Source organism: Daktulosphaira vitifoliae, unplaced genomic scaffold (assembly GCF_025091365.1).
Source record: "Daktulosphaira vitifoliae isolate Bord-2020 unplaced genomic scaffold, ASM2509136v1 Scaffold_3, whole genome shotgun sequence".
Classification (NCBI taxonomy): Eukaryota; Metazoa; Arthropoda; class Insecta; order Hemiptera; family Phylloxeridae; genus Daktulosphaira; species Daktulosphaira vitifoliae.
Window position 1 is genome coordinate 40,944,311 of NW_026099574.1, and position 27,538 is coordinate 40,971,848.

At 23.1% G+C, this 27,538-nt stretch overlaps 6 protein-coding genes across 12 annotated transcripts; 4 read left to right on the plus strand and 2 right to left on the minus strand.

Moving 5' to 3' along the window:
* The first annotated feature begins 1,480 nt into the window (after positions 1-1,480).
* On the plus strand, positions 1,481-4,045 carry LOC126902700 (F-box only protein 6-like). Its single transcript, XM_050680267.1, has 5 exons — positions 1,481-1,559; positions 1,663-2,112; positions 2,557-2,785; positions 3,029-3,161; positions 3,261-4,045. Exons 2-5 carry the CDS (start codon positions 1,782-1,784, stop codon positions 3,414-3,416), a joined length of 849 nt encoding a protein of 282 aa, XP_050536224.1. The 5' UTR covers positions 1,481-1,559; positions 1,663-1,781; the 3' UTR covers positions 3,417-4,045.
* A 360-nt stretch (positions 4,046-4,405) lies between these two features.
* LOC126902701 (cuticle protein 1) lies at positions 4,406-5,667 on the minus strand. The gene is made up of 2 exons (XM_050680268.1): positions 5,368-5,667; positions 4,406-4,916 (listed from the first exon to the last, which is right to left on the minus strand). Exons 1-2 carry the CDS (start codon positions 5,380-5,382, stop codon positions 4,554-4,556), a joined length of 378 nt encoding a protein of 125 aa, XP_050536225.1. The 5' UTR covers positions 5,383-5,667; the 3' UTR covers positions 4,406-4,553.
* A 3,803-nt stretch (positions 5,668-9,470) lies between these two features.
* On the plus strand, positions 9,471-14,142 carry LOC126902697 (src substrate protein p85-like). Its single transcript, XM_050680259.1, has 10 exons — positions 9,471-9,764; positions 9,903-10,022; positions 10,112-10,232; positions 10,799-10,964; positions 11,130-11,251; positions 11,342-11,456; positions 11,684-11,916; positions 12,898-13,474; positions 13,600-13,655; positions 13,821-14,142. Exons 1-10 carry the CDS (start codon positions 9,604-9,606, stop codon positions 13,899-13,901), a joined length of 1,752 nt encoding a protein of 583 aa, XP_050536216.1. The 5' UTR covers positions 9,471-9,603; the 3' UTR covers positions 13,902-14,142.
* Positions 14,143-14,983: 841 nt separating this feature from the next.
* LOC126902702 (endocuticle structural glycoprotein SgAbd-5-like) lies at positions 14,984-15,632 on the plus strand. The gene is made up of 3 exons (XM_050680269.1): positions 14,984-15,126; positions 15,186-15,295; positions 15,361-15,632. The coding sequence occupies exons 1-3, from the start codon at positions 15,118-15,120 to the stop codon at positions 15,533-15,535; spliced, it is 294 nt and encodes a 97-aa protein (XP_050536226.1). The 5' UTR covers positions 14,984-15,117; the 3' UTR covers positions 15,536-15,632.
* LOC126902695 (isoleucine--tRNA ligase, mitochondrial) lies at positions 15,041-27,537 on the minus strand. Of its 4 annotated transcripts, none has more exons than XM_050680255.1 (17): positions 27,238-27,537; positions 22,866-22,988; positions 21,138-21,297; positions 20,882-21,033; positions 20,774-20,823; positions 20,397-20,713; positions 20,164-20,333; positions 19,821-20,057; positions 19,587-19,750; positions 19,394-19,517; positions 19,173-19,333; positions 17,946-18,080; positions 17,413-17,739; positions 16,482-16,621; positions 16,229-16,422; positions 15,562-15,796; positions 15,041-15,304 (listed from the first exon to the last, which is right to left on the minus strand). In XM_050680255.1, exons 2-16 carry the CDS (start codon positions 22,884-22,886, stop codon positions 15,566-15,568), a joined length of 2,583 nt encoding a protein of 860 aa, XP_050536212.1. In that variant the 5' UTR covers positions 22,887-22,988; positions 27,238-27,537; the 3' UTR covers positions 15,041-15,304; positions 15,562-15,565. The 4 variants fall into 4 exon arrangements, with proteins under 4 accessions (XP_050536212.1, XP_050536210.1, XP_050536211.1 ...); XM_050680253.1 differs by lacking the exon at positions 27,238-27,537 and adding an exon at positions 23,052-23,470; XM_050680254.1 differs by lacking the exon at positions 27,238-27,537 and adding an exon at positions 23,080-23,197.
* On the plus strand, positions 23,610-26,422 carry LOC126902699 (queuosine salvage protein). 4 transcript variants are annotated; one of them, XM_050680263.1, is made up of 8 exons: positions 23,610-24,039; positions 24,105-24,249; positions 24,909-25,145; positions 25,281-25,440; positions 25,573-25,686; positions 25,744-25,858; positions 25,940-26,010; positions 26,086-26,422. In XM_050680263.1, exons 2-8 carry the CDS (start codon positions 24,154-24,156, stop codon positions 26,310-26,312), a joined length of 1,020 nt encoding a protein of 339 aa, XP_050536220.1. In that variant the 5' UTR covers positions 23,610-24,039; positions 24,105-24,153; the 3' UTR covers positions 26,313-26,422. The 4 variants fall into 4 exon arrangements, with proteins under 4 accessions (XP_050536220.1, XP_050536221.1, XP_050536219.1 ...); XM_050680264.1 differs by having other exon boundaries at positions 23,610-23,957; positions 24,107-24,249; XM_050680262.1 differs by having other exon boundaries at positions 23,611-24,249.
* Position 27,538: the final 1 nt, after the last annotated feature.

The window sequence follows — 27,538 nt, forward strand, 5'->3', positions numbered from 1 at the left end:
TCAAGCCACTATGATCAACCGATGTGCACTCTCATAGGGAAGACAAAGGTCAAGAAGTTGAACAACATTCTATGATTTCCTGCTATCTTTGAAAACCTAAGTTATTTCGATAATCAAGTTTTTTTACGGAATTTCATAATATTTATTAGTGATGGAAAATATCGAATAATAACTGTTGAACTATTCGATAGTCATTAAAAAACGATTCGAATAGTAAAAATATTCGATAGTTACATAATATATTCTAATAGTTTAGAAAATATTTGATAGTTTATGCTAAAAATAAAATATTCGGAGGTATAAACACAATTCGAATAGTTAATCGATAGTTTAAAATATTTGAAAATGCCCATCACTAATTTTTTTTATTATTAATTGTATCTTATTTATAATCGTTGTAACCTGAAAAAACATTTTTCAACAATCCTATTTAGATCGTTTGTGTTATTAAAACAGAAAAACTATAAATCTGACTATAATTTTACATTAGACAAATATTTTAGAAAATTTAACTTTACATATTTTTTTTACGAAACATTTTGTTGTAAAATGATTATTTCGAAAATTAAGAATGATTTATATTCAAAAAATGAATTTTAGCAAATTATTTTTTTATTTTATTTTTTTGAGCAAGTAAAAATAATTTTAGAAAATTTTTGTAAATACCATTTTAGAAGAAAATATTGAAATCTATAATTTATATTGTATACATTGTTACACTAAGTGGGTTGATTTTCAAAATAATAATCAAAAACTGAAAAATTATCTATTTGAGCGAATTTTCAACCTCGATTCGGACCAGAAGGGGGTGTTATCAAAACCAAATTTTACACAAATAACTTTCATATAATAAAAAAAAAATTGGCGGGTATGAAGACCGATCAATGAAAGTTAATAAAATAAGAACCACCCTAATATACCTGCGACTCACCCCAGTTCATTTTTTAAAATGTTTTAACTTCTGAAATACTAGTAAAATGGTACTTTTTACTATTATTAATTGTATAATAATTTATTTTAAGTATTCGTTAACTATCTTCTTTTTATAATTAAGTGTATTTAATAAAAATTTTAGATAGAACTAATCGAATATTTTTTAAAACTATTCGATAGTTTATGCTAAAAACACACTATTTGGTTGTGTAAAAACAATTCGAATAGTTATTTGATAGTTTAAAATATTCGAAAATGCCCTTCGCTAATATTTATGCTATAGTAGATTAAGTAATAAAATAAATTAAAAGAATTTTTGCGCTCATACATATAGTTGCACTGATTTTCTGCTGCCGAGCAAAGCATTGTTTTATTATTGTGACAAGTGAACTATCTGTTTTCATATAGTCTGTGATAATAGTTTGGAATAGTTATCAAGATTGATAACAAGTTCCCATCACTAACTGCCGGCATAAAATAACATATGTATTGATATGTTAGACGAGTAATCAGCAGTCCTGTTAGTGAACAGATGATATGATGAATTAATAAATCTCTTAACGGTGATTTTCGTGTTTTCTGTTAACATCTTATTATACTTAATTTATACATTTTCTAATTCATAAGTATGGTTTTTTTTTAAATAAATATTTAGTAATAAAAAAAAAATAAATTAACAATTTGAATTATATTTAAACATAGCATAAACTTTTTATTTGTTATATGTAGGGCCATAAAGACAAACTATTTTGTTATGTAACTATGTTCAATCATATTATAATTGATTGCTAAGTAAATTTACGAGTGTCAAAATTCTTTAAAGATTACTGAATATTGTGTCCAAAATTATGGAATCTCCAAAATTACTAAAAAAAGAAGACTCTTTTTTTTCTTTACCAGATGAAATGATGGTATACTTATTATGCCTTGTTGATGTGGATACACTTCTAAACTGTAGACTTGTTAATTCTGAATGGAGGTATTTAATAGATACCTATGTATTCCAAGAAAAAGCATCAAAAGAAAATCAATTTGTGAATGATGGTAAAGGATTTTATAGTTTTTCAAGTATTGGCTCAAATTGTGTAAACAAATTAGATTTGCCTTGGTATGTGTTTTATGTAATTTGCAAGTATGATCCATTTGATAGAAATCTAATTAAGAATCATTGTGGTCAAAGTAAATATTTATTATATTAGTATCTCAAGTAGATATAAATCTAGTGCACAAAGAAGTAAGTGCACTTTAAAGATTTTCTTAGGAGCTTCATTTAAAAATTTTAATAGCTATAAATCTCGTATTGATTTAAAACTTTGAAATTATATAAAATAATGTACAATAAAGCACTTAGTTTTTTATCTTTATTCATACTTTCATTCATTTCAACTAAAAATTTTACTTACTTTTGTGTGCCAGATCAGTATTTCTCAAATGGAGGGTTGTGACCCCCTTAAAGGTGTCACAAATATAGTTTTTCTATGATTGCGTCTATAGTAGAGGTTATTAACAATTTTAAAATCCAGTAAGGAGGTCGGTATGAAAAAAAAATTTGAGAAATACTGTGTTAGATCATCAATATTGTATTGATACATAGCTGTTAATAAAATGTATTTAAATTGTTAGATGATTATGATCATTGGAGTGTCCCTAATAAGCATAAATGGTGGGCTATTGAAACTACCCCTCAAGGTGCACCAATGCTACCAAATAATCCAGATTTTGCTGGTTATTCTAGTTGTTTTGTATCAACATATCGTCTATGTACTAAAAAGCAAAAAATTAATTTCAAAGATTATGGCTTAACACGACATTTAATGGAAAATATTGTACCAAAAATTGTAGTAAGTGAATGGTGAGTGATTTATAATCATGTTTAAATATTAAATAAATTATTAATTATTTGAACTATTTAGTTATTTTTGTTGTAGTAATGTTAAATCTATAAAATGTAGAAAGTGTTTTTATTTTACAAAGTCAAATGTAATTTTTACATTTATTATGATTGTTTTGCATTAAACAAATTGACAATAAAATAATATTTATAATTAAATATAATATACTACTGTTAAAAAATAATAAAAATATTTATATTTAGGTTTTCTGGTCGTTTTGATTGTGGTTGTAAATATTCATTTAAAGTAACTGTTCATGATAATAATGGTAAATTATTAGAACAACATAACTATGATAAAATTTTAAATCAATGGGAAGCAGATCAATGGACAAAGGTAGTAACATAAATTCTTGTATTAGTAAAGTAAAATCTTATATCAATTATGTAGCTTTTAAATATCAAATTTAATAAAAAAAATCATGTACCATTTTAGGTTTCACATACTTTTGATAATTCAAGTAATGTTTCCAGTGTTGTTCTTTTTCATTCTGGAGTTGACACACAATTTTGGGCTGGTTTTTATGGCACAAAAATAACAGGATCTGTTGTTAAAATAATGTTACCTTTAAAGTTTAAACTAGTTGAATGATTATTTATCCTACTTAATATATAATAACTTTTATTTCATAATATTTATTACATGTTGAAAAGATGTTTACTCATCAATTACGTCATTTATAAATTAATTATGTTAAAAATCATATTTTATATTATTGAGGTCATAAATAACTTATAATTATTGACCCTTTAATTGTAGTACAAGTGTAAAAGCAATATTTTCTATTAAATGATTTTTATACTTGTTAGTAATACTGATTATATACTATGTTTATTTCATTACACTATACATTTATTGTACAAAAATATATATTTTTGTTTTATTTTAAATATAAGGAAAAATGCATACAAAATTTTTGAAAATTGTATGTGATACAACTTAGTCTTGGTATATTTATTTTTAAATGTGCCATATTAATTGAGGTTCTAAGATTGTTTGTGGTTTCAGTATAGATTGTGTTTATCCAAAATTGTTAAACATTTTAGTTTTCAGTAGATGAATTTAGTTCATAAAATTCATCATAATTTGTTAACATTTATTTATATTTTTATCTGTAAAATTGTAAGTGGAGAAAAAAAATTCAATAAATTATATACTAGTGAATCTTTAATATAAAATCACTAGCTTTGTATTGAAATATTGCTACCCCTACTGGCAAAACTATTTATATATAATTATATTTATTTATGTTTACAATTATATTATAATTATTATAATATAATTTCTTATATATTACTTATTTTAATAGTAATAGTTATTACTATACTATGATTTTAGTCATTGTTTATATATATATATATATATGTTTTTTATACATTTAATTCAATGTTGTTGATGTACTTTATATAATAAAAAAATTAATAATTCAAATTGTTATAAGATTGGTTAATACTTTATTGATTATTGTTAAAAATATTTTATTATAAATATTATTATTATTTCATGTATTTATTAAATTATTTTAACCTTTAATGTTTAGTATAATAAAAAAATTATATTTTAATATTTTAATTGAACTACATATTAAATTTTTATTATACCATAGTTGAGATTAAAATAAATTTTAAATAATATTTATTATCATATTATTGAACAACTAGAAAAGTAGCTCTTAATTATGATAGTAGTGAAATTCAATACAGTAATTAAAATGTATTGTTTATAATGCTAGTAATAATTATATGCTGGTACTTGTTGATATCTATTTTGGTTGTTATACTTAAGAGCTTCAGCTGGTATATGATGTGAACAATATGGATAATTAGGACAACTTGATGATGATAGTCCAGCTGGATAACCTGGTTCAACATATGGTAAAGGAACTACAGGTTGTTGATGATAATTTGCAGCATTTTTTGGATGCGGAATCTCATCATAATTTTGTGTATAATGATCTTGGTAGGTAGCAGGTTGAACATATGCAGCCAATAATGCGTTATCACAATGAGGATAGTTAGGACATAAAGCTGGATTCATGCCAGATGGATAACGAGAACCACCAAATACACTTTGAATTGTAAAGATTATGGCCTATTGAAAAAATTGAAAATTTTCTAATTATTTCCAAGAGTTTCAAACACTACAATTTTATTAATCAAACTAATAAAAGTGGTATATTTGTTAATTGATCATTTAAAAAGTAGAGTTTTTTAAGCCAATTGATAATAATTTTTTATTTTCTAAATTATTCTTATTATTTCAGACAGGGATAAGTCTTTTAATTTTAAAAATAATATTTATTACTATTAAAAAAATATTATACAAAAGTTATATGATTAATATTTTAAAATTTGAAAATACACTTATATTATAAGAAAATTCTTAGTTATATTGTTATTTGATAAGTTTCTCTCAGCATAATGCTATATAAATTTTAATTCGTTTTCCAAAAAAAAACTTGAAACTAAAAAATACTTTAGGCGGCAGAAAAAAGTCCCCTTATTTCTTTGATATTTAAAATAAATTTTTATAAAGTACTTACAAATAATTTCAACATGTTGATTTATTAAATATATTTTAAAACTATTATTTAATACGCTTAAAAATGAATTGTTAAACACGAGTTACAAACAAAATATTATTTAATATAAATTTCTTGAAATGTTTGTTATTTATACACAATTTAAACCTATTTATTGTACTAAGAAAACCACACAGCAATGAAATGGTGGTATCATAAGCTATACAATAATCGTTCATTTGGAAAACCGCAACTAGTGTTTTTAGTGAATATATGAATTTTCAATTTGGTGTGATTGATGCAATCTATATCATTGCAATAATTATTTAAACTACCTTTCATCATTAACCAAAACAGGTCAGTACATCTAACCGACATATGACTTTTTTTTTTAATTACTCTAGATTTTACCACGTTTTATATGTTGTGTCATACTTTAATAAAAAATTAATTTCAAAATTTTCAGTCATGTGTCATCCTCAGTCTATTTTTAGGAGTGTTTATAATTTACGAATTACTGGTTATAAAGTTCTTATTGACCAATTGTTTATAATTATTTTTATACATTATTTTTTACAATTATAGCAAATAGTACAAAAATGTAACAAAAAATACTTATAATTTCGTAAGTGTACCCAAAATAATAATGTGAGTATTTAAAATATTTGAGTATCAACTTTGATTCTCTTGGGCTAAGCAATATATTTTATTTAATAAAATAACTTTCAGATTTATATAATTACTAAAAAAAAAAAAAAAAAATTGAAAAATTATTCTACCCAAATATCTTAATTTATATCTAAGTTTTGATGTACCATTATAATATTTTTAATATTTAAATAATAAAAATCATAATGATTATCTTGCCTCAAGCGCCAACTATTTCCGCTCTTCCCTAATCATATAAATTTCAATGATAGACAAATATTTTAGATTGATACACTTTGCATCTAAAAAAGTTAGTTTATTGATAAACATTATATAATTAGTATTTAAATAACATAAAGTTTTAATCATGTTGAATAGACAAATGATTTTTGGTGCTTATATCTAAAATACATATTTATTTTTTTAGTGGATTGTAATTTTTAATAAAGGATAAATTTTTAATGGTAATGACTAATGATATTAATAACTGCCAAAATTTAATTCATAATGGTTACGCAATATACATTCCCACTATACCAGTTTTCGATTATATTAAATTTTAGCTGCGATTCAGAGCTCGATGGTATTAATATTATTATGTTGTGTTTTTTCTCTATATTTATTTAAACACTACTTAAAAAATTGCAAATTAATTGATAATTACAAAGAATCTAATGGGATGATTGAAACTGGATATGAATACTACAGTACAGAATAAATAATAATAATTTATAAAAATAAATTTGTAATTTTTTTGTTATCAAACCTACTGAAATGTCCAACATATTTTTAGAATTTATTATCACAAGCGAAGTGAGAGTCCACCGTGTCAGGGGCACGTTGTAGCGGCCAGCTCGTTTCAAAAAAAATATTTATATTGCTCCATAAAAAAAATATTGAGCAAAAAAAAAATTAAAACTAATTCTACAAACCGGGATACGTTAATATAGCGTCCTTCATGGATTAATAAACAGAGGTCCAGAGGGTAATTGCCCCCTTGCCTGCGTGGCTAGCCTACCTTAGTTTACTGTAATTACAATTTAGGATTTTACAAAAATGAAATATTGTAATAATTGTAATTATAATATAATTTTTATTATTTTAAGCCAAAGAGGGCTACTACTCCAAACCTCATTATATAAATGATCTTTTAGCTTCGATGCAAAGCTGGTAAGGTTTTAATTTTACTAAAACGTGTTTATATATATATATATACATATATTATTTTTTTGTGTCTGTTACCACTTTTTCTCAGCTTTCACCGAATTGATATCTTTCAATAATTCGTCAAAAGATCACAAATCGTATCTATACAAAGACATTACCCTTGAAAAAGTATCTCTCGTTTGTTGGGGGAAATCTCCAAAAAAATTATAAATTTAAAAATCGGTAATTTTCGAAATTTTTAAATTTTTTTTTACTAAAACTGCTCTAACTTTTTTCAAAATAGAAGAATAGAAACAATTTGAAATACTGACACTTTTATATATATCTTAAATCAAAGCTTATGTAATGTACTTAAATATGAAAAAAATAAATTTCGAACATTATTTTGTATTCATGGTTAAAATGGCAATCGTATTCAAAAATATGCTATTTTTGTGTTATAATTCTCGACTTTGTATTTTATTTTATTTTAAAATATCTTACAAAAGTTTTTAAGTTATAAAAAAAATATTTAATTTTTATCTCATTTAGATTCAATAACTTGAATAAAGATTAAGGACCCCATCACTATAGTCTCTCTTCGTTTGAAGACATTTCTTTTTCTTATTAAAATTATTTTACTATGAGATTTTTTTTTTTTGGGACTCTCATTTATTTTCACAGCTCTCACTTGACCAATTTTTTTACCTCAAATGATCACAACTATTATCTAGTTAAAGATATTACCCTCAAACATTGAAAAAAAAATCCCTTTTATCAAAAAAAAGACAACCAGTTTTCTCCACACAGACAATTAATATCATTAATTTCTAATGTATATTAAGTAGTTATTGTCGAATTATGTTTGATATGATAATAGGTTTAAACTACAAAATTAAATAATTATACTTTGTGATTTATTAATTTTTTACTCTATTTGTGTGATATATAACTCTATCTGATGGCGTGTGTTTTTGTTATTATGTCAGTTCATGAATGTTCTCAACCCTCGCCCATTTTAATGACCAATACATTAAAAGAATATAATTTTAATCTAGATGAATCCATCTATGCTAAAAACCCATCAATTTTATACATATCTCAAAACTTTGTAAAAATGACATTTTTCTGCATTTTGAATCTGTTACAACTCTTATTAAAAGGCACTGATTTAAACGAATTTTTAATAATTTAAGAGAAAGTAATTTAAAAGTAAAAAATTGAAATAGGAAAATGTGTAAAAATATCAAAAGTGGAAATAAACAAGTCTAACTAGGCACAAATTGGGCGTTTTGCAGAAGCATAGACTTTCAAATATTTAAATTATCCCCTCCTTAAATAAAACAATGCAAATTTTAAATTCAATAAAATTTGCATTGTTTTATAAAAATATTTAACAAATTTTTGGAAAGCATATATATGACCTCCAATAATGTTNCTAGACTTTCAAATATTTAAATTATCCCCTCCTTAAATAAAACAATGCAAATTTTATCGGATTTAAATTCAATAAAATTTGCATTGTTTTATAAAAATATTTAACAAATTTTTGGAAAGCATATATATGACCTCCAATAATGTTGTTTGAATCGCTCCTATGCATAACTAATTTGACATGCATTCGTAAAAAATTTTAGTAGAATGCATGAGTTTGTATGCACATTTTATAAAATCATTAATACATTTTAATATAATAATTGGCCTATAGCCCTGTTAGCCTCCTGTGTATGCCACTGATCACTATAATTAAATTAAAAAGTATGTTCTCTAAAATTGATTCATTGTCTTGCAAAAATTATTTATATGTAAAAAGTTTAAAGACATTTGAAAGTTGATCATAAAAAAAGTTACGGCGAAGAGTTCACCTTATTTTGGAGAAATTGTAAAATCCAAAATCTTATTAAAAATATTTTTGTTTTAAAGTTAAATTAATTAGTTTAATTTCATTAACATGAAAAGTTTACCGATTCATTTATAAAATAAATACTATATTTAGCTTAAATATTTTTGATGATTATATTTCATCTGTAATACGTTTTTGTTAAAGTACTATCCGACAAGAATACGGTTCGATATTAATATTTTTGGTTAATCTACGCACTCACGTTTTACAGAAAAGTTTTCGGTTACGAGTTTGGTTTACATTCTACAAATGTGCCTCATAAACACGTCTAAAAAAAATTATTGTCATCTTAGGTTGTTATTTAGATGGTTTAATGTGCCATGTATTCTGTGTTTTATGTACAAATATTGATAATAATAGTTTATTATCTATATATGTGGTTCTCTATAAGACCGTGTTAACAGCTAATATTTTAATGATAAGATAAGAACGACACTGGTGAATTTGTCAATCGTTTTATGTTAAAGTCAGAAGTTTTACAAATTCTAAGATTTCTTTTTACTTTGTAAACACAATTTATAATATACAGTATAATTGTGTTGATTAATTTTTGAAGAATCATGTGGAAAGCGTCAGCAGGTCATAACATTGAAGTACCAGCTGAAAACATAGATGATGACTGGGAAACTGATCCTGATTTTGTTAATGATGTTAGCGAAGAAGAACAAAGATGGGGTTCTCGAACGATACCAGGATCTGGACGAGTTTTAGATCATGTTGAGTATGTTAAAATCTTAAATTAAATAAACTCATTAATTATAAATTAAAATTATTGTCTGTATAAAAAACTTATTTATTTATTTTTTTTATTATTTAAGGAAGTGATATTAATTTAAATTTTATTTTATCTATAATTCAGTATGAGCCAACTAAGAGAAGAAGTTACAAAATCACATGAAATCCTAAAGAAAAAAGAGATGGAACATGGACCTAAAGCTGCATTTGGTTATGGAGGTAAATTTGGAGTCCAAAATGATAGGTAATTAAATTTATTTTATTTTCAAAACTGTTTTAAGTTATTGATATATTCATGAAATACCTTTACGATTACTATTTATTTATATTTAGGATGGATAAGTCAGCAGTTGGACATGATTATGTTGCTCCCAAGTTCAAACATGTATCTCAAACTGATTATAGTACTGGTTTTGGCGGAAAATTTGGTGTTCAGTCAGACCGAATTGATAAAGTTAGAAAACTGTTAATTGCCTATTAAATAATTTTGAATCAGTAAAATGTAATTTCTTCAAAGTTTTGTTATTATATCTAAATTATATATTTGTAATATAAAACATTTTTTTTAAAGTCATTTACTACCAGATAGTAGACATTCTTTTGAATAATACAAACAATATTTAAAAATCAAACTAATATAAATAAATTAAAAAGAAAAGTTTAAATTACATAATATACAAATATATCTATTTTAATTAATGATATTTAATGAACCAGCTTTTGACTCACGACACACTTATTTTATCCAAGATTCTCTGAATAAAGAATTTCTATTCCTAGAAAAATATAGTTTCTATTCAAATTATGAATCAAATCTTTTGTTTATATTTTATAGCTTTATAAATTTCAACTATAAAAATTTTAAAATTGTCAATTTTTTGCTTGTGTCATACTTGTTCTAATATATTGTATATAAATTTGGATATATTTTTCTAAACACTTAATGTGTATATTTATATACTTAGCTGTAAAAAATCAACTATCAACTTACTTATAAATAATTGATATTTAAATTTTTAGAGTGCTGCTGGCTGGGATCACAAAGAAAAGATTGAAAAGCACACTTCTCAAAAAGATTATAGCTCCGGATTTGGGGGTAAATTTGGTGTTCAAGCAGATAGACAAGATAAAAGTGCTGTAGGTTGGGATTACATTGAAAAAATAGAAAAACATGAATCTCAGAAAGGTGAAATAATACATTTTACTACAAAATGTTGTATTTTGAGATAATGATAAAAAATATATAGCTCTACAAAATAAAATCTAAACTCTATATATGTGTGCATAATATATGCTATTTGGGCTGCTTTACTATTTTGTTATTAATAATATGAAAACTTTTATGTATTAGATTATACTGTTGGTTTTGGTGGAAAATTTGGTGTGCAAACTGACCGACAAGACAAGTCTGCTGTTGGATGGGACAGCATAGAAACTGTTGAAAAACATCAGAGTCAAGTTGATCATAATAAAGTATATACAATCAAAATTATTATTTATTAATCAGTGTTTTTTTTTTTTTTTTTTTTATTAAATAACTAAATTTTTTTTGTGTATTGTTAGGGATTTGGTGGTAAATTTGGTATACAAAATGATAGATTAGATAAGTCAGCACATAACTATAATGAAGGCTCAGGCTCTGTTGGAACTAATTACCAAAAAGTTAAACCAGAAATAAGTAAGATTAAAACTTTTAAATACCTGAATTATTTGACAATTTTTTTAAAATAAATATATTATTATTGTGCTGAAATTAACTTACATTTTAAAATTAAGTTAATAAACATCCTCATAAATGATTTAAATCAAAATAAGTCTAAAATAAAATCTTTTACTTTTTAGATAAATGTATAATAGCTAATTACTTTTGATTACTATCAATATTAACTCTCACTTTTATTTTAGCTTCTATAAAACCATCGAGCTTAAGAGCTAAATTTGAGAATATGGCTAAACAAGAAGAGGAAGAAAATGAAAAAAGGCGTTTGGCTGAACAAGAGCGGAGAAAACAAAGAGAAGTACAAGAGAAAAAAGAAGCTAAAGAGAGAGAAGAAAAAAGGTTAAAAGAACTTCAAGAAAATGAAGAAAAGAAACAAAAATTATTAAGAGGTCCAACCACCGAAAAATCTCTCCCTATGGTAAAAATTAGAAACATTTTTACATCACTAATTTTTTAAGCTATATATCAAGTCACTATTTTTTTAATAGTTGATTAACTACTAGAATAATTAAAGCAACATCAATGTATAAACAAATATTATTGAAAACCCCTTCAATTTTAGTATAAGTATTAAATATATTTATTAAAATTTCAGAAGGGACATTAAAAAAAAGTTCTTTAAGACTATATATCAGTCAGTACCTATTAGTACTATTTATATTTAGTGAGATTTTTTAAGAATGATACAATTCTATTTACTTTACTTTAAGTGTTGTATCTAATAAACATATGAAGTTGAATTAAAAATTTAAATGTTATTTACTATTCAAAAAAAATTTAAAATAATTTATTAAATTCAAAATATGTATTCCTATTTGAAAAATCAAAGTTGCCCCCTTACAAGGCATAAAAAAAGGACTTATCTTATAAAATAAATAATTATTATCATCTAATAATTTAAGAATGATGTTTAACTAAAAGTAACCAAAAATTAAAAAATATTTTTATTCAGCAAGTAATTAAGTGAGTTATGATAAAAAAATACTCTGTAAATATCCTTATGCGTAACAAATACCATTTACTCACTTTTCTGACTTTTCAAGTATACAAAAGTACATTTACCTATTAAATTTATCTATTATCAAATAAGTATTATTAAAATTCAAGCCAATTAAAAATTTATTATCTATTCATAAAATTTTTTTGTAAAAATAAGGGCCATTTTCTTATTTTGAAAAATATTCTAATTTTTGATGTGGTCTTAAAATGCAAAAATTATTAAAAAAAATATTACAAGAAAATTTTAATTGAATAAAATGTGATATAATTTGTCAGTTAGATTTTATCCATCATTTCTAATTATTATTTTTCATTTTAGTTTTAAGTTCATCTCTTTTTTTTATATATATAATATCATTTGATTTAATGGAATATTTTTTTAAAATATTTAACGTTGCAGAAAGTAGAACATGATGGTGACCTTATGAAAACTTCTGAACCTGTTCTACCACCAGTGGTTGTAGGTGCAACTATTCAATCATCTTTGAAGAATGATGAAGAAACATTAAAAAAAGTAAGAGCTGAAGAAGAACAACAAAGACAAAAAGAAGATAAGATTAAGTTATTAGAAAATGATCAAAGTAAATTGGAGAAGCAAAAAAAAAACGAACTTCAAAACTTAGAAGAAGAAAAAAAAAAGGTTGAAGAAGAAAGAAAAAAAGAAGAAAAAAATAAAGTAGAGGAAGATAAAAAAATGGAAGAAAAAAAGAAGGCACAAGAAAATAAAAGAATAGAAGAAGAAAGGAAAAATTCAGAAGAAAATAAAAAACGACTTGAAGAAGAAAGGAAAAATGCTGAAGAAAATAAAAAACGCCTTGAAGAAGAAAAGAAAAATGCAGAAGAAAATAAAAAACGTCTTGAAGAAGAAAGACAATTAGAAGAACTTAAACTTTGTGAACAGTTGAAAAATGAAGACATACACGAGGAAGATGCAGATACAGGTTATTCAGCTGTTGCATTGTATGACTATCAAGCATGTATGTATTTTTTTATACCAATACAAATTCTACAGTTATATATGTATATTTTATATTTGCATAACTGGTTAACAAAATGTATAATTTTGTTGTACCATTATATATATATTTGTTTTTTTTTATAGCTGCTGATGATGAAATAAGCTTTGACCCCGACGATATTGTAACAAACATTGAAATGGTGAGTGGTTTTACAAGGTTCTTTTTATTAAAAACTAGTTAACCTTAAAAAATGTGTATTTGTTTATATAAAATCAATGATTTAGGAATAAAAATATATAGGCATATTGTATTATAATTTTTGTTTTAATGGTAATTTAATAAAATCATTAAAATTAATTTTCAGATAGATGAAGGTTGGTGGAGGGGATTTTGCAAAGGGCAATATGGTTTGTTTCCTGCTAACTATGTTGAACTTCTACAGTAAATCTTTTTTTAGGATGATATTGAATTTAAAAATAAATATTTTTTAATATTCAATTTTTTTTTTTTTAATAATTGTATGCTGTTAAAGGATTTATATTCTTAAATTGAAATTTTGGAAAGCTCAATGTGTTTACTTAGTTTACAAAACTGTATACTGAAATATTATACATAAATTTTTAATAAAAATAACATATTTTTATGTGGTTAAAAAAACAAATTAAATTTTATATTTATGAAAATAAATACATATTAAATTACCATAATCATATTGAATAAAAAAGTAAAATTTTATCACTCTAATCAAATAATAATGAAATAATTTATTTCAATTTTATAATAATTTTTGTTTTATAATTATAATATATTAAGTGTGATACTAATTATTAATATGTTAACTTAATTTGTTTAAGGAATTGAAATAGCTAAATTTATGTTGTAGTAAAGCAACTCTAATATTATTATTTTGGTTAATTTTCATACAGCTGCATTAACATCGATAAATTCTTCCTTTTTAAATCTTTGCTACTCAATATAAGTAATACGTTAATGAGTCAACAAGCCAAATATAATAGTCAATGCTTCTAATCTGATTTGACAAAAATTAATGTATTTTGTTTAGCTATTCAGTCTATTAAACTTGTTTTACTTTAACTATGAATTCATGTAATTATTGAAACTATGCAATTATTTTGTGGTAATAACTGTAATTATATAGATTTTTAAATCTATGGAAAATATCTTATAAATTAAAAAAAATGTGATAAAATTATTGTAAGTAATTTTTTTTTCATCATTAATAGTTTATTTATTATTATTAATATGATTTTTTACTATCAAATTTTTATAATATAAAAATAACTCTATTATTTATTATTTCTTGAAATATTTTAATATTAATAAATTTATGATTATTTATACGAAATATTAGTATTGTTTATACAAAAATTATCTATACAACTGTATGTAATAATGCATTTAATATTTAAATAAATAAATATGTATGCGTAATATTAAATGATGATGAGATATGTTTATAATTTATTATTAAAACCTGTTTCAATTATCATTTTCAAACACAATGTATTTAGTATTAAATATTAGGGAAGAGTTGAATATATGTAAATAAGTATAAATGATAGATTTTAAGATCAAGAAAAAATATTTATTAGCATAACTTTATCAGCATTTAATTGAACAGTGTTAAAATACAAATTACAATGAAATCTGTAAGTAACAAATTAAATTATAATCTATTATTATTTTTAATATAAAAATTTATTGATAGATTTTTGTTTTTATGACTGGTTGTGTGGTATTACATTTAATTGAGTGTCGACCAGCAGAAATTGTTTTGCAGACAAATAATCAAGATGGTTCTGGCCAGTTTATAGCTCAGTAATTAATCTAGAAAAATGTATGAAAAATTTATATTTAATTAAATGTTTAGTTTTAAATTACAGATATAGGTTAGATGATGGTACTGGAGAAGAAAAATATGGAAAATTAATGCCAAATAATAATGGACAGGATTCTGTTTTAGTACAACATGGTTCATACACAACAAATATTGATGGAAAATTAATAACTTATAATTGGGTAGCTGATACAAGAGGCTATAGAGTATCTAAAGCTTAATTTTTGATAAATTTAAGTGAGCTTACTTTTTTAGTCATATATATATTCTTTTTTTAAATAAAATTCTTCTATTACTAATTTACATCGTAAACATAAACCATTTTGTTTATCAGCTGTCCATTTTCGACATCTTTTGCATAAATGACTTATAGATTTTGTTTTTTTTACAAAAATAGAATCACTTGTAACTAAATTAATTGAATTTACTTGATACAGTTCAATTAAATCTGAAATTGTAGCTTTGTTGTCTGGGTGTAAAATCTTAAAAAGTTATATTACAAAAGTATAGTATTAAAGTGATTAGTTTTTAAACAAAATATTATCAAAGAAAAAATGTATCTTTAAATTGTTTAAATGTTTTCTTTTAACTAAAAACAACATTTTTTTTATATAATACAGTTTTTTCTATTATTAAAAGAGTAAAAGAATTTACAGTGGATATAACAAAGCCATTTATCTTAAGAAAAGATCTTTTTATATGATAACTTAAAAGTTTTGACCTCCCATTAAAGTTACACTGTTTAATACTTTGTTTGTAACACTTATTTTATTTTAAGTTAAATTTCATTTAAGTAGTTTACATATTAAGATAGAATATGATAAATTATTTTAAATTATACAAAGTATCAAAAATCTAAAATTTCAAAATATTTCATTCTTACTTAATACAATAATATTTTTCAAAGTTATTACCTGTAATTGTTTTACAGCCTCATTGGATGCTCCTATAGTTAAGGAATACTCCAATGAATTTAGTCCTTTTAAAACATTTGTCACATCATTTTTAATAATTAAAGCATTATCTATAATATTTTTAACATTCTCAGAATCAGAAATTTTTACTTCATTTATACATAATTTAGGTGATTTAAAGTAAGTACTTTTTTCTGAAATTAAAAAAATATAGGGTAAATTGTTGTAATTAGTGTATTAACACTTTTATTACTTAATGGGTAAAATTGATATGATTCTTCAGCTAAATGAGGTAGAATAGGAGAAATGTGCTTAAGAAGAGTTTCAAATGTAGCTTGAATTGTTGCAACACATGCTAAGCGTTCACTTGAATTTATGTGATTACAATACAGTCTAAAAAATATTATAAAATATATATTTGATACCAATTTCATTTTTGAATGTCAGAAATTTGTGGTCTTAAAGAAATGAAGCCACAAATTTTATCTTCAGATTTATCATATTCTAATCAATCATTTTTAATCGATTAATAAAGATAGAAAAGTATGTCTGGCAGTAATTTTAATATACCAAATATATATCGGTATTATCATTTGACAGAATTAAAAATTACTGAAGAAAGTCGTAAGTACTGGTATCCAGATTTTTTTAGTATTTGCAATAATAATAAAATGTACGATAATAACTGAAATTTGGTATTAACAGTATTTACTAAGTTTCGGTAAATATTAATTTTTTACCAATACTTTTCACATTTTAATACTCTACTTGTAATTGTACTCTAATTTTACTCATTTTTATAATAATATTAAATACTTGTAATAAAATAGCACGTGTCTTTTTAAATAAATGCGGGAATTCTTTTAATATTGTTGTTGATAATTTATCAATAATCAGCAAAAATATAAAAATAAAATAATAGGATTATCATAACACTAAAAATAGTTACTGATGAACCTATAAATTTATTACATAATAAAAAAATTATGACTATTGATAAACTACAAAATAAAAGTATTTGATGTAAATGTGGAAATGTTTGATATATCAAATAAAACCAAAATAAAGTTAATACCAAATACTAGTAGTAGATCTAAAATACTGCCAGTCATAGAAAAAATTTCTCAATAAACTGTTGTCTGATACAAAGTAAAATATTACAAAACATTCTTTATGAAACATACCGATCTTTAATGTGATGAATGTATAACCCAGACACTTGATTAGCAATAAAATTTAAAATTTTAGCACAAATTTTGTTATATTCAAAATTTTTATAGAGCACGTTACATTCTTTATCAAATTTTTGTAGTTCCATTATCATGTACTTATCTAAGAATTTCAGGCTATTAATACCAAGTTCAAATTGATCTTGTGATGAATCATTCAATGAACCAAGCAAAAATCGAATAATAAGACGAAGTTTATCAATTGCTTGTTTGCTATTAGCCATTGTTTCCTTAGAAATAGGAATATTTGTATTATGACAACCATGTCCAGCAACCCACCATCTAAAAATTTAATTAAGAGAAGGTGACATTATAAGTTATAATAATTTGTAATTTTTAATTGAAACAGAAATTTTTACTAGATGTTTGATAAATCAATTCTGAAATTTTTAGTCTCAAGCCAAGTAAATATAAAATATTTCAATTCCCAAAAGTTCATTGAGTTTAAGTCTTATTCCCTATATGATAAAAATTAAACTATACAATACCTAAGATTATCTATTCCGCTAATTGATTTCTCATATTTTCCATTTATAATATCTTGAGGATCAACTACATTTCCAATAGATTTTGACATTTTTCGTCCTTTTTCATCAACCACAAAACCATGTATAAATAAAGATCTATTAAAAAAATTTAATATTGAAAATATGATTTTATGTTTTCTTTATTTAGATTATAATAGAAAAAAATTGTTTGCTATATATGCCTCTTTTTTTCTTTAAATACTCCTTATCATGAAATGAATAAAGCCTTCCATAAAAATATTTTTTATAAAAATTTAAATAATCTGAATAAAAAACTCAGAATTAAAATTTTTTACAGTCAAATATATATGTATATTTTTTTTTAAGAGGGGGGATGGCAATTCAACCAAGTTATAGACTAAAAATATGATAATCTGTGAATCATCTATTATTTGCTTACATTCATACCACAATTTAATAGAATATTTTTTTTATTATTTATATGTTATAATATATCATTTTAGTTGAAGTCTTAGTAATCTTATTATTTATATTATGTATTTATTATAAGTAGTAATTCAATGTAACTTTTGGAATTTAAAAATACTGTGCAATGAAATTTTTCAGATTTCAATTAATGTTTTAATAATTATGAAAAATATACAAAAAACAGGTTAAAATCGAAATCAAAGTATACAGAAGATAAATTAAATATAAATCCAACTGTAATAATAAAATTTTACTAAATTCATTAAAAAATTTTTGAATTGCAGTATTATTAATATCAGTCTTTCTTAAGTACAATTTCTTGTCAGTTTGAAAAAATAACTTTATATTAAAAATATTTAAATAAAAAAACCACAAAAAAAGACTAAAAATTGTGGATACGTATTTCGGTAATACATACTCATAGTATAAGTTTAGCACTGAAAATGATAAAATTGTTCCCGAAACAACTTTTTAATAATTTAAATTTAATTTTAATCAAAAATTTGCACAACTCTTTTTTACACATGTTTAAATTATACTAAAAAAGTAAAAAAAAATAATTAGTTTTTAATTTTTTTCTAATGTTTTAACTATTATTTAATTACTAATGTAATATTTTGCCATTAGATTTAGAATCAATATTGAAATTTCTTATAGAATATAACTAAATATTGTAGACAATAAAATTTGTTTAAATTATTTGTTGTCCTGCATTATTTTAAAAATGGTTTTATTATTATATAATCAAAACTAAATTACTTGTAAGGAGAAATATTTCTTAAAGCTACAGATAACATGAGAGATGACTGAAACCATCCTGTACATTGATCAACACCCTCAACATATAAATCAGCAACTTTGTCATCTCCAAGTACACAACTCCAAGAAATACCACTATCGAACCATATATCCAGAATATCCTATGATTGAATAGTAAATGATATTAGTTAATAAAAATAATTTATGTCGCAAATACTTACATATCTTCGTTGTAAATTAGATTTCTCGTGCGAAGTGTTAAGAACTAATTTTTGAACATCTTCAGTCCACCAAAAGTCTAACCCAGATTCATTTAATAGTTTATTGTAGTTTTTTAAAAGATTCCTTAAGGAAATATTTAAATTATAAGTTCAGAAGAAAAAATACAATTTAAAAGTATCTAAACAATCATACTCATCCAAAATTTCATTATCTAAATTATCATATAAAACAGGTATAGGTATACCCCACATTCGCTGTCTTGATATGCACCAATATGGCCGTTTTTTAATTAAGGATAATAAAGAATTTCGACTTCCACTTTGTTCTGGATAAATTTCAACATTTTGTAAAGATTCCTATAGTAAAATGTATACATTTGTACTACTTAATAATGTATTTGGTAAAATAATGTGCCTAAAAATATACAATAGATTGTCTTTTAATTGTAGATGTATCCAAAAACCATTGTTTACTAGCTCGAACAATAACTGGTAATTTTGTACGCCAATCATATGGATAACTGTGTTCATACATTTCTAGATGTAATATTTTATTAGACAGCAATGACAAAACCATATCATTTCCTTTATCCAATACAGATAATCCTTTTAGTTCAAGCCATGATTGATGTGTATAAACTCCACTTTCATCCACGTGACATTTCTAATAACAAAATCACTTAATGTTTATATTAACAATAATTTATTATTGAGAAAAACAAAATGTACTTGTTTATTACATAAATAATTTTTATAAAATAGTGACCTACTATTGGAATATTATAATTTAATGCTACTAAAAAGTCTTCATGGCTATAAGCAGGAGCTGTATGAATCAATCCAGTTCCTTTATCTGCGGTAACATGGTCTCCAGCAAAAAATTGTTTGTCACTTTCTTCACACCTTAAACTTTTATATTTTAAACCACTAAGACAATTACCTAAAAATAAAGACAGATTTAATACTCTTATTTTTTATTTAATATGTACTTTATTATATTTACCTTTAAATGTAGTAATGATTTTAATATTCTTTTTTAATTTAGTACTAAGATTTGTTATTAGGTCACTTGCTAATAGGTAAGTATCAGAAATACCCGTTATTTTTACTAGAGAATAGTTTAATACTGGTGAATAAACTATGGCAGCATTATCAGGCAATGTCCATGGAGTAGTAGTCCAAATCAATGCAAATACAGAATTTTCACAGTAATTTTTTATTTCAATAGGTAAACTGGATGAACATAACTCAAACTTAACAGTAACAGATTTGCTTAGATGATTAGGATTATATTCTAATTCTGCTTCAGCCAATGCACTCCTAATAAATAAATTAATAATTAGTTAACTAAGAGAAATTGAAAAAATTGATAAAAATTACTTAGATGATGGAGACCAATATACTGGTTTTAAATCTCGATAAATAAGGCCCTACAAAATAGTATTTATAAAATATTTAATAAGTAAACTATTAATATTTAAGAATTACTTTCTTGTATAAATTATAAAACTGATATAATTGTTTTTTAATGTATTTTTTTTCATATGTATAATAGCAGTTAAGATCCCAATCAGCAAGAATACCCCATGATCTAAATATAGCCTTTTGTTTTTCAATTTCTTTTGTAGCATACAATTTTGCTGTAATTATGTAATATGATAAATCTCTTATCTTTTAAACAATTATGTATTTTTATTATTAATAATGTTAAATGTAATTCAAAACGGTACAATAAATATTTTACCTCTTTTTCGTACTTCTAGAGGACTAAAATTATTCCAATTATTTTCATTTAATTTCTCTACTTTGAGCTCAATAGGAAGGCCATGACAATCCCATCCTGGCACATAGTTGATTTTAGATCCATTTACAAGTTTGTGACGTATAGTAATATCTTTAAGAATCTGAATATTAATTAAAAATAATAACATTTTAAATAAATTTGATTGTTATTTTATGACCATGATAAAAATTTTGATGTAAATCTATAGATTCTATGCCACACTATAAGGCTTAACCTTAGCCCATTATAAAAATTCTTAGCTCACTCTAAAGTTTAAATAAATTAAGCAAAAGAACAATTCCTATACCTCAGAACTAGAGTAATTCAAGTCCAAAAATTATGATTTTCAGGTTATTACATTTTTTAAGCAAAATTAATGTTTACATTAAATTTAATCAATAGAATTTTTTTTGGATGGCACTATTTTTATCAAAATTTTTAGTTTAAGCCCTAACTAATGTTTGGGTTAAAAAAAAGTACTAGACATAATTTGTATTATAAAGTAAACTAATGATATATTAATCATACCAAATTTTATTTCAAATTCTGTAGTAATTCAAAGAAGGTACATATTTCTGTTACTATGCTTTTCTGAAAAATTTACTAATAATGACTTACATTTGTCTAGTTCTGAAGTACAGATTTTAAAAAAAATATATCCTCTTATATAATTTAAATATAGTTTGATACATCATCAAAATTTTTGAAATCTTTCATTTCTGACAATATCTATCCTACGGCAAAGTCATCCAACCGAATGAATTTTTTAAGATTTAAAAAAAATTTAAAAAATATAAAATAATTATTTTAGTACATTTAAAACATGAAAATAGTAGATAAATTTTCACTATTTACAGAGTGGTCCACAACGTTTTAACAAATCAAATAACTTTTGATCTACAAAATATTTTGTATTGAATTTCTTAAAATAATTTATGCATTCTAGACTATGTTAAAATCATGTTTTTTATTATTTGTTTTAAATAGAAATAAAAAAAAAATTTTTACATTTTATTTGTGATTTTTTTGAAAATAGCTGTTTTTTAGTTTTCTTCTTACAAAAAATTTTGTTGGATTGGTAACAACTTAAGTATAAGTATTAATTGAGTTACAAGTATTATAATACAATGAATGGGTATGTTGAATAAGTGGCTTATATTTAGCTCTTGCTAAAATATATTTATAATTCATATTTCATTCTAAAAACTAACTAATTCATGAAATAATTTCTATAATCCAAATCTAAACACACAGTATCAACATATACACAATGCTGTTAAATTAATTTTTTTAAACTGACAAAAAACTGTACTAAAAAAAAATTTATAATAATTGTTGAATAGAAAAGGTTAGGTAATAAAAAAAATTAGAAGTTATTTGTAATATAATAGTGTATAATACAAAATATCAAAACATAATATAAGAGATATACAACGGCAACGAGTCACTTTACTCGATAGACGGCAAAACTACGACTAAACTGTAAACAGGTATACAATAGGCTGCATTGAATAAAACAATATAACCGAGTAAGGAATGTGTCCCATAGACCTTATACTATACTAACATAAGTAAAAATGCATTAAACTGTTATCTTAAATAATATTACTGTACCCAGTGTGTTGTTTAATAATATCAACAATAATAAAAGTGCAGTTTTTCAAAATTTCACATTTTTCATATTTTTACCTTATTAACAGCATGACCCATATGAGGCAAGCCATTTGCATAAGGTGGTCCATCATGTAATATAAATTCATTACTATTTACATTTTGTCTTTGCCATGAATACAGTTCAGAAAATTCACAACTCTAAAATATTAATAAAATAGAAATTTATCAATATTTAAGCATATATATATCATTTATATATACTTCATAAACATTATTATCTCTTTCTAACATTTGGGTAGTACTCAGCCAACTCTTAAATTTTGTTTTAGGCAAGAAAACTGATTTTTTAATTTCAGTATCATTATAATACAACCTTTTCGATAACTGTAAGAATTTAACATTTTTAGTTACAGTATACATTAATAATTAAAAAAAAAAATATATATATATATATAAATTTAAAATCACACTAATATCAATCAAGTTTAGTTAATTTATGTACTATTACAACACTAATTGTTTTAAGTATTTTTCTCAATTTTTGATAAAAGACTTGCATTGAATTTTGTTGTTGTAAAAAGAGATATACAAGATGCAATAAACAATTTGAAATTTTAATAAAATAAATGATTTTGTAAATCTTAGCGCAGCACAATTGCCGGCCTTCTTGATCAAATACATATAACATGTTTTGATAATATTATCATAACACATGTATATTATAATACAAAGTTTTATCTTATCTGTGATACTTTTAAAACAAATTATTTATTTTTAAAATGGTAGTTTTCATTTATTAATTTAAGGGGGTTTGTTGTAATAATCAAATAAATCCAACTTTTTAGAAAATAATTTTTTGTCTACTTTGAATAAATTTTTTTTTTTGGTTAATTTAGTGCAAAAATGAATTTTACAATCCTATTATCTGTAAAGATGTATAATTTAGAAAAATATTTTATCATTGTTTTTAATGAAATCACATTTTAAATAAATTGCTTCTGAAAAATGAAATAAATGGGACTTATTTGGATGTTGTAAAAAGCTCTTCAATTAAAAAAAAAAAACTTATAATACCATTAGAATCAAAGCAATTTATTCGTTTAATTTCTACATGCATCGTTCTAATTAAAAGAAGATACATAAGTATCATAAGAAAACTGATAAAATGTACTTGAGAGATAATAATTACATAAGTTTTCGAAGCTTAAAATGTCATTACTATGCTAATTTAAATACTGTCTATTTTGAAGTAGTCTAATAATTTCTTAAATAATTTTTGTATTGTTTTAAGTATTTGGTATTTTTTATTATTAGAGTTGCGTGTCTAATTTTATGTATTAGTGAAAATTAAATCCAAATTACGATGGTTTTAGCAATTTTAGAATCCTGTAAACAAGTATTGAAAGATTCACAAGATGTAAAAATTAATTATTCAAGGATTCCATATTTAGCCAATAAAGTAAACAAAAAATATAGTATTCTATTTATAATATCGTATTATTAAAATATCATCCAAAATCAAGATCCAATTAGAAAGTGGTTAATTAATGAATAGTATATAAATCTGTAATCTTGAGCAGCATAGTATGGTTTAATCCTCTAATAATTATTTCTTAGTTATCACAAAAATTGAAAACATGTAAATATACTATATGAAAATATTTTATTTTGGAATGGAGAAGTTTAAATTTAAAATTTCTAAAAAATTGAATAATCCTATACATATTATATTGTGTCCTAAATACTATGATCATAATGTTCACTTCATATTAGTATACAATAAATATAAACATTTTAAGCAAGATTGCTTGAAGTGCTTGAGGATATATCCATGTTTACATGTAAACAAGTTTTAACACATTTAAGCAAGATGTTATAAAAACTAATACATCAAAAACTTTTTTAAAGGATTCTCCTTCTTTGGTCTTGTAATTTTTGTATGGTTTCTGTATAAAATAAAATTATTAAAATTTGTTAACACATCTTTGTTTTTTTAATAAAATATGCTAATATTTATATCTTAAATAAATTAATTCGAATACCAGTTCTTATTTAAAATAAGTATGTCCTAATCAATGTATTTTTAGTGCTTCTCATAAGAATAAAACATGATTTTAGATTTGTGAAAAAATACTTAATGGAATATTGGTGCCAGAAGAGTTCAAAAAAAGTCCATTACATCCTAAATTTGAAGATGAGGGTGCCGTTAACTGGATATTTATTATTGATTCTTTAAATTTCTGTTTTTTTGATCCTAATAATAAACGTCATTGGACTGTAACATGGAAAAATGAAATATATACTGGATATTTTGGATTGTGTGCAGCAATTAACAAAGCTATAGAAGTTAGCCTGGTTATGTTACACATTTTTTGCTTATTTGATTAAAATACTTGATGTTTAAATATTTTTCATTTATAAAAATGTTGTAAAAAATTAAATATTATAAATTAATGATTAATATAACATTTAATTTTTAATTTAAAACAGAAAGGAATTAACTTAACTGATATGAAAATTTGCAAAAATTTAACCAAAGAACAATTTTATGAAATATTGTTGGGAGATGATGGAACAACTTTACCATTATTAGAAGAAAGATATTTATGTTTGCAACAGTCTGCTGAAGTTCTATTGAAAAAATATAATGGTAATTATGAATTAAAATAATTTATTTATTGTAGATTTTAGCATTACTTTTTAGAATTTTTGTATTTTATTTTAATTTAAACTATCAATTGTGTTTTAAATATCAAAATATAACGAAGAAAAATGTTTTTAGGCGATTTCAAAAACTGCATTGTAAAAGCTAATCAGTCAGCACAAAAACTTTTAGAAATAATATCTGCAAATTTTCCTTATTTCCGAGACGAATCAATTTATAATAATGAAAAAGGTACTTTGATCTACATTTATTCAGTACATATTATTTGTACATAATGTCATATTTTAGTACTTATTTATAAAAGAGCACAAATATTAATTGCTGATATTTGGTCATCATTTGGCGGAACTAGCTTAGGGACATTTCATGATATTGATTCAATAACTATGTTTGCAGATTACAGGTGAGCTTATATTTATTTATAGTAGACTTTGAATCTTAAAAATAAAATTTTATTTTAAGAAAAATTTCAATTATTTTTTAGGGTTCCACAAGTTTTATTATATTATGAGGTGTTAGAATACTCTAAAAAATTGAAAGATAAATTAATAAATGGTACATACATATAATAATTGAAAATACTTAATTATATTTTGTTTAACTATAAATTTTAAAAAATATTTATTGCAGGTACATTATTGTTACATGGACATCCAGAAGAAGTTGAAATAAGAGCAGCTTCTATTGTTGCTGTTGATTTTATTGTATTTGAAATAAAACAATTACTGGTGAAAAGCAATAGTACTAAAATTTGTAACTCTATTATGGTGGATACTTATTTATGGGGATTCCGTAGAGAAAATGCTGCTATGTTAGAGAACACTCCATATCATAAAACATTAAACATTTTTTACTAAATTACCAAAACATTGATATCATAATAATTAGGTATTTAACTAGTTAACAACTTTATTCAATTTTATTTTAAGTTCATATTTTTAACAAAATAAATTACTTTTATCTATAATTTGTTTTTAATTTAATAATTATAAATTTACCTTTTCAAAAGTTTGTTTATCAGTTAATCAATACTATAAGTCTTTAGTCAATACTATAAGTCTTTAGTCAATACTATAAGTCTTTAGTCAATACTATAAGTATTGTGTCACTAAGAAACAGTTCAATTAAAACAAATTGTCTGCTAAGTACAAATAATGATTCTCTATGGAAAAAAAAATTGAAAATATTAATTTAAAAACATGGCATAATTAATAAAAAGCAACCTCAGCAATTATGTAGATAAACAAATTTTAGGAACTACTATAAAGTATCCTGTTGCTAAAGTAAATGTTTATCTGTATAAATGCATTTAAGTTCAAGAATTTTTTTGTTAACTTTTTATATATTAATACTTTGTAGTTATACTCTAATCAAAATACTATAGATATATCTATTAGAGTAAGAATACCAGACTTAGGTTGTTCAACAGTTTTTGCCAATATTAATATTTAATGTTTAAGTTATTTTAAAGGTACAAACAAATTTCTGAAACTACTCTTATAGTTACATCAAAAATAAAGTAAATTGTAAAAATTTAAATACATTATATAACACAATTTAATACAAACATTGCATGGTATATTAGAATATGTAATCTTTAATAGATTAATAATTCATTAAAACTAGGACTTAAATTTATAATTTCTTTTAAATCTTAAATTTTAGTTTTAATTTAAAATTAAAAGAACTAATTATGAAACTTTAAAATTAATTACAAAATGATAATGTATTATTTTTTATAGTTTTACAGCTTAGTATAGGAAATAAAAAAAAATGCCTTACTTTTTTTATACAGAAGGCATTTTTTTTCTTTTATTAGTATTAGTTGATACCCGACAGTGATTAAAATCACTGTCAGATTCGATGAAAACGCTTTATAGTTTATAATAGTCGCTTTAAAATTTATAGTCTATAGGTAAAAATAATAATATTTAAGTGTGTAAGTTTTCTCTAGTAAATCAATTCAATAAAACATCGTACTTTATTATTTGTAAATGCCAAAATCAAAGACCTTTAGTAGATTTCTTTTTTGTGTTAACGTTGGTACCTCTAGTTTAGCCATGGCAACTAGTGTGGCACCAGT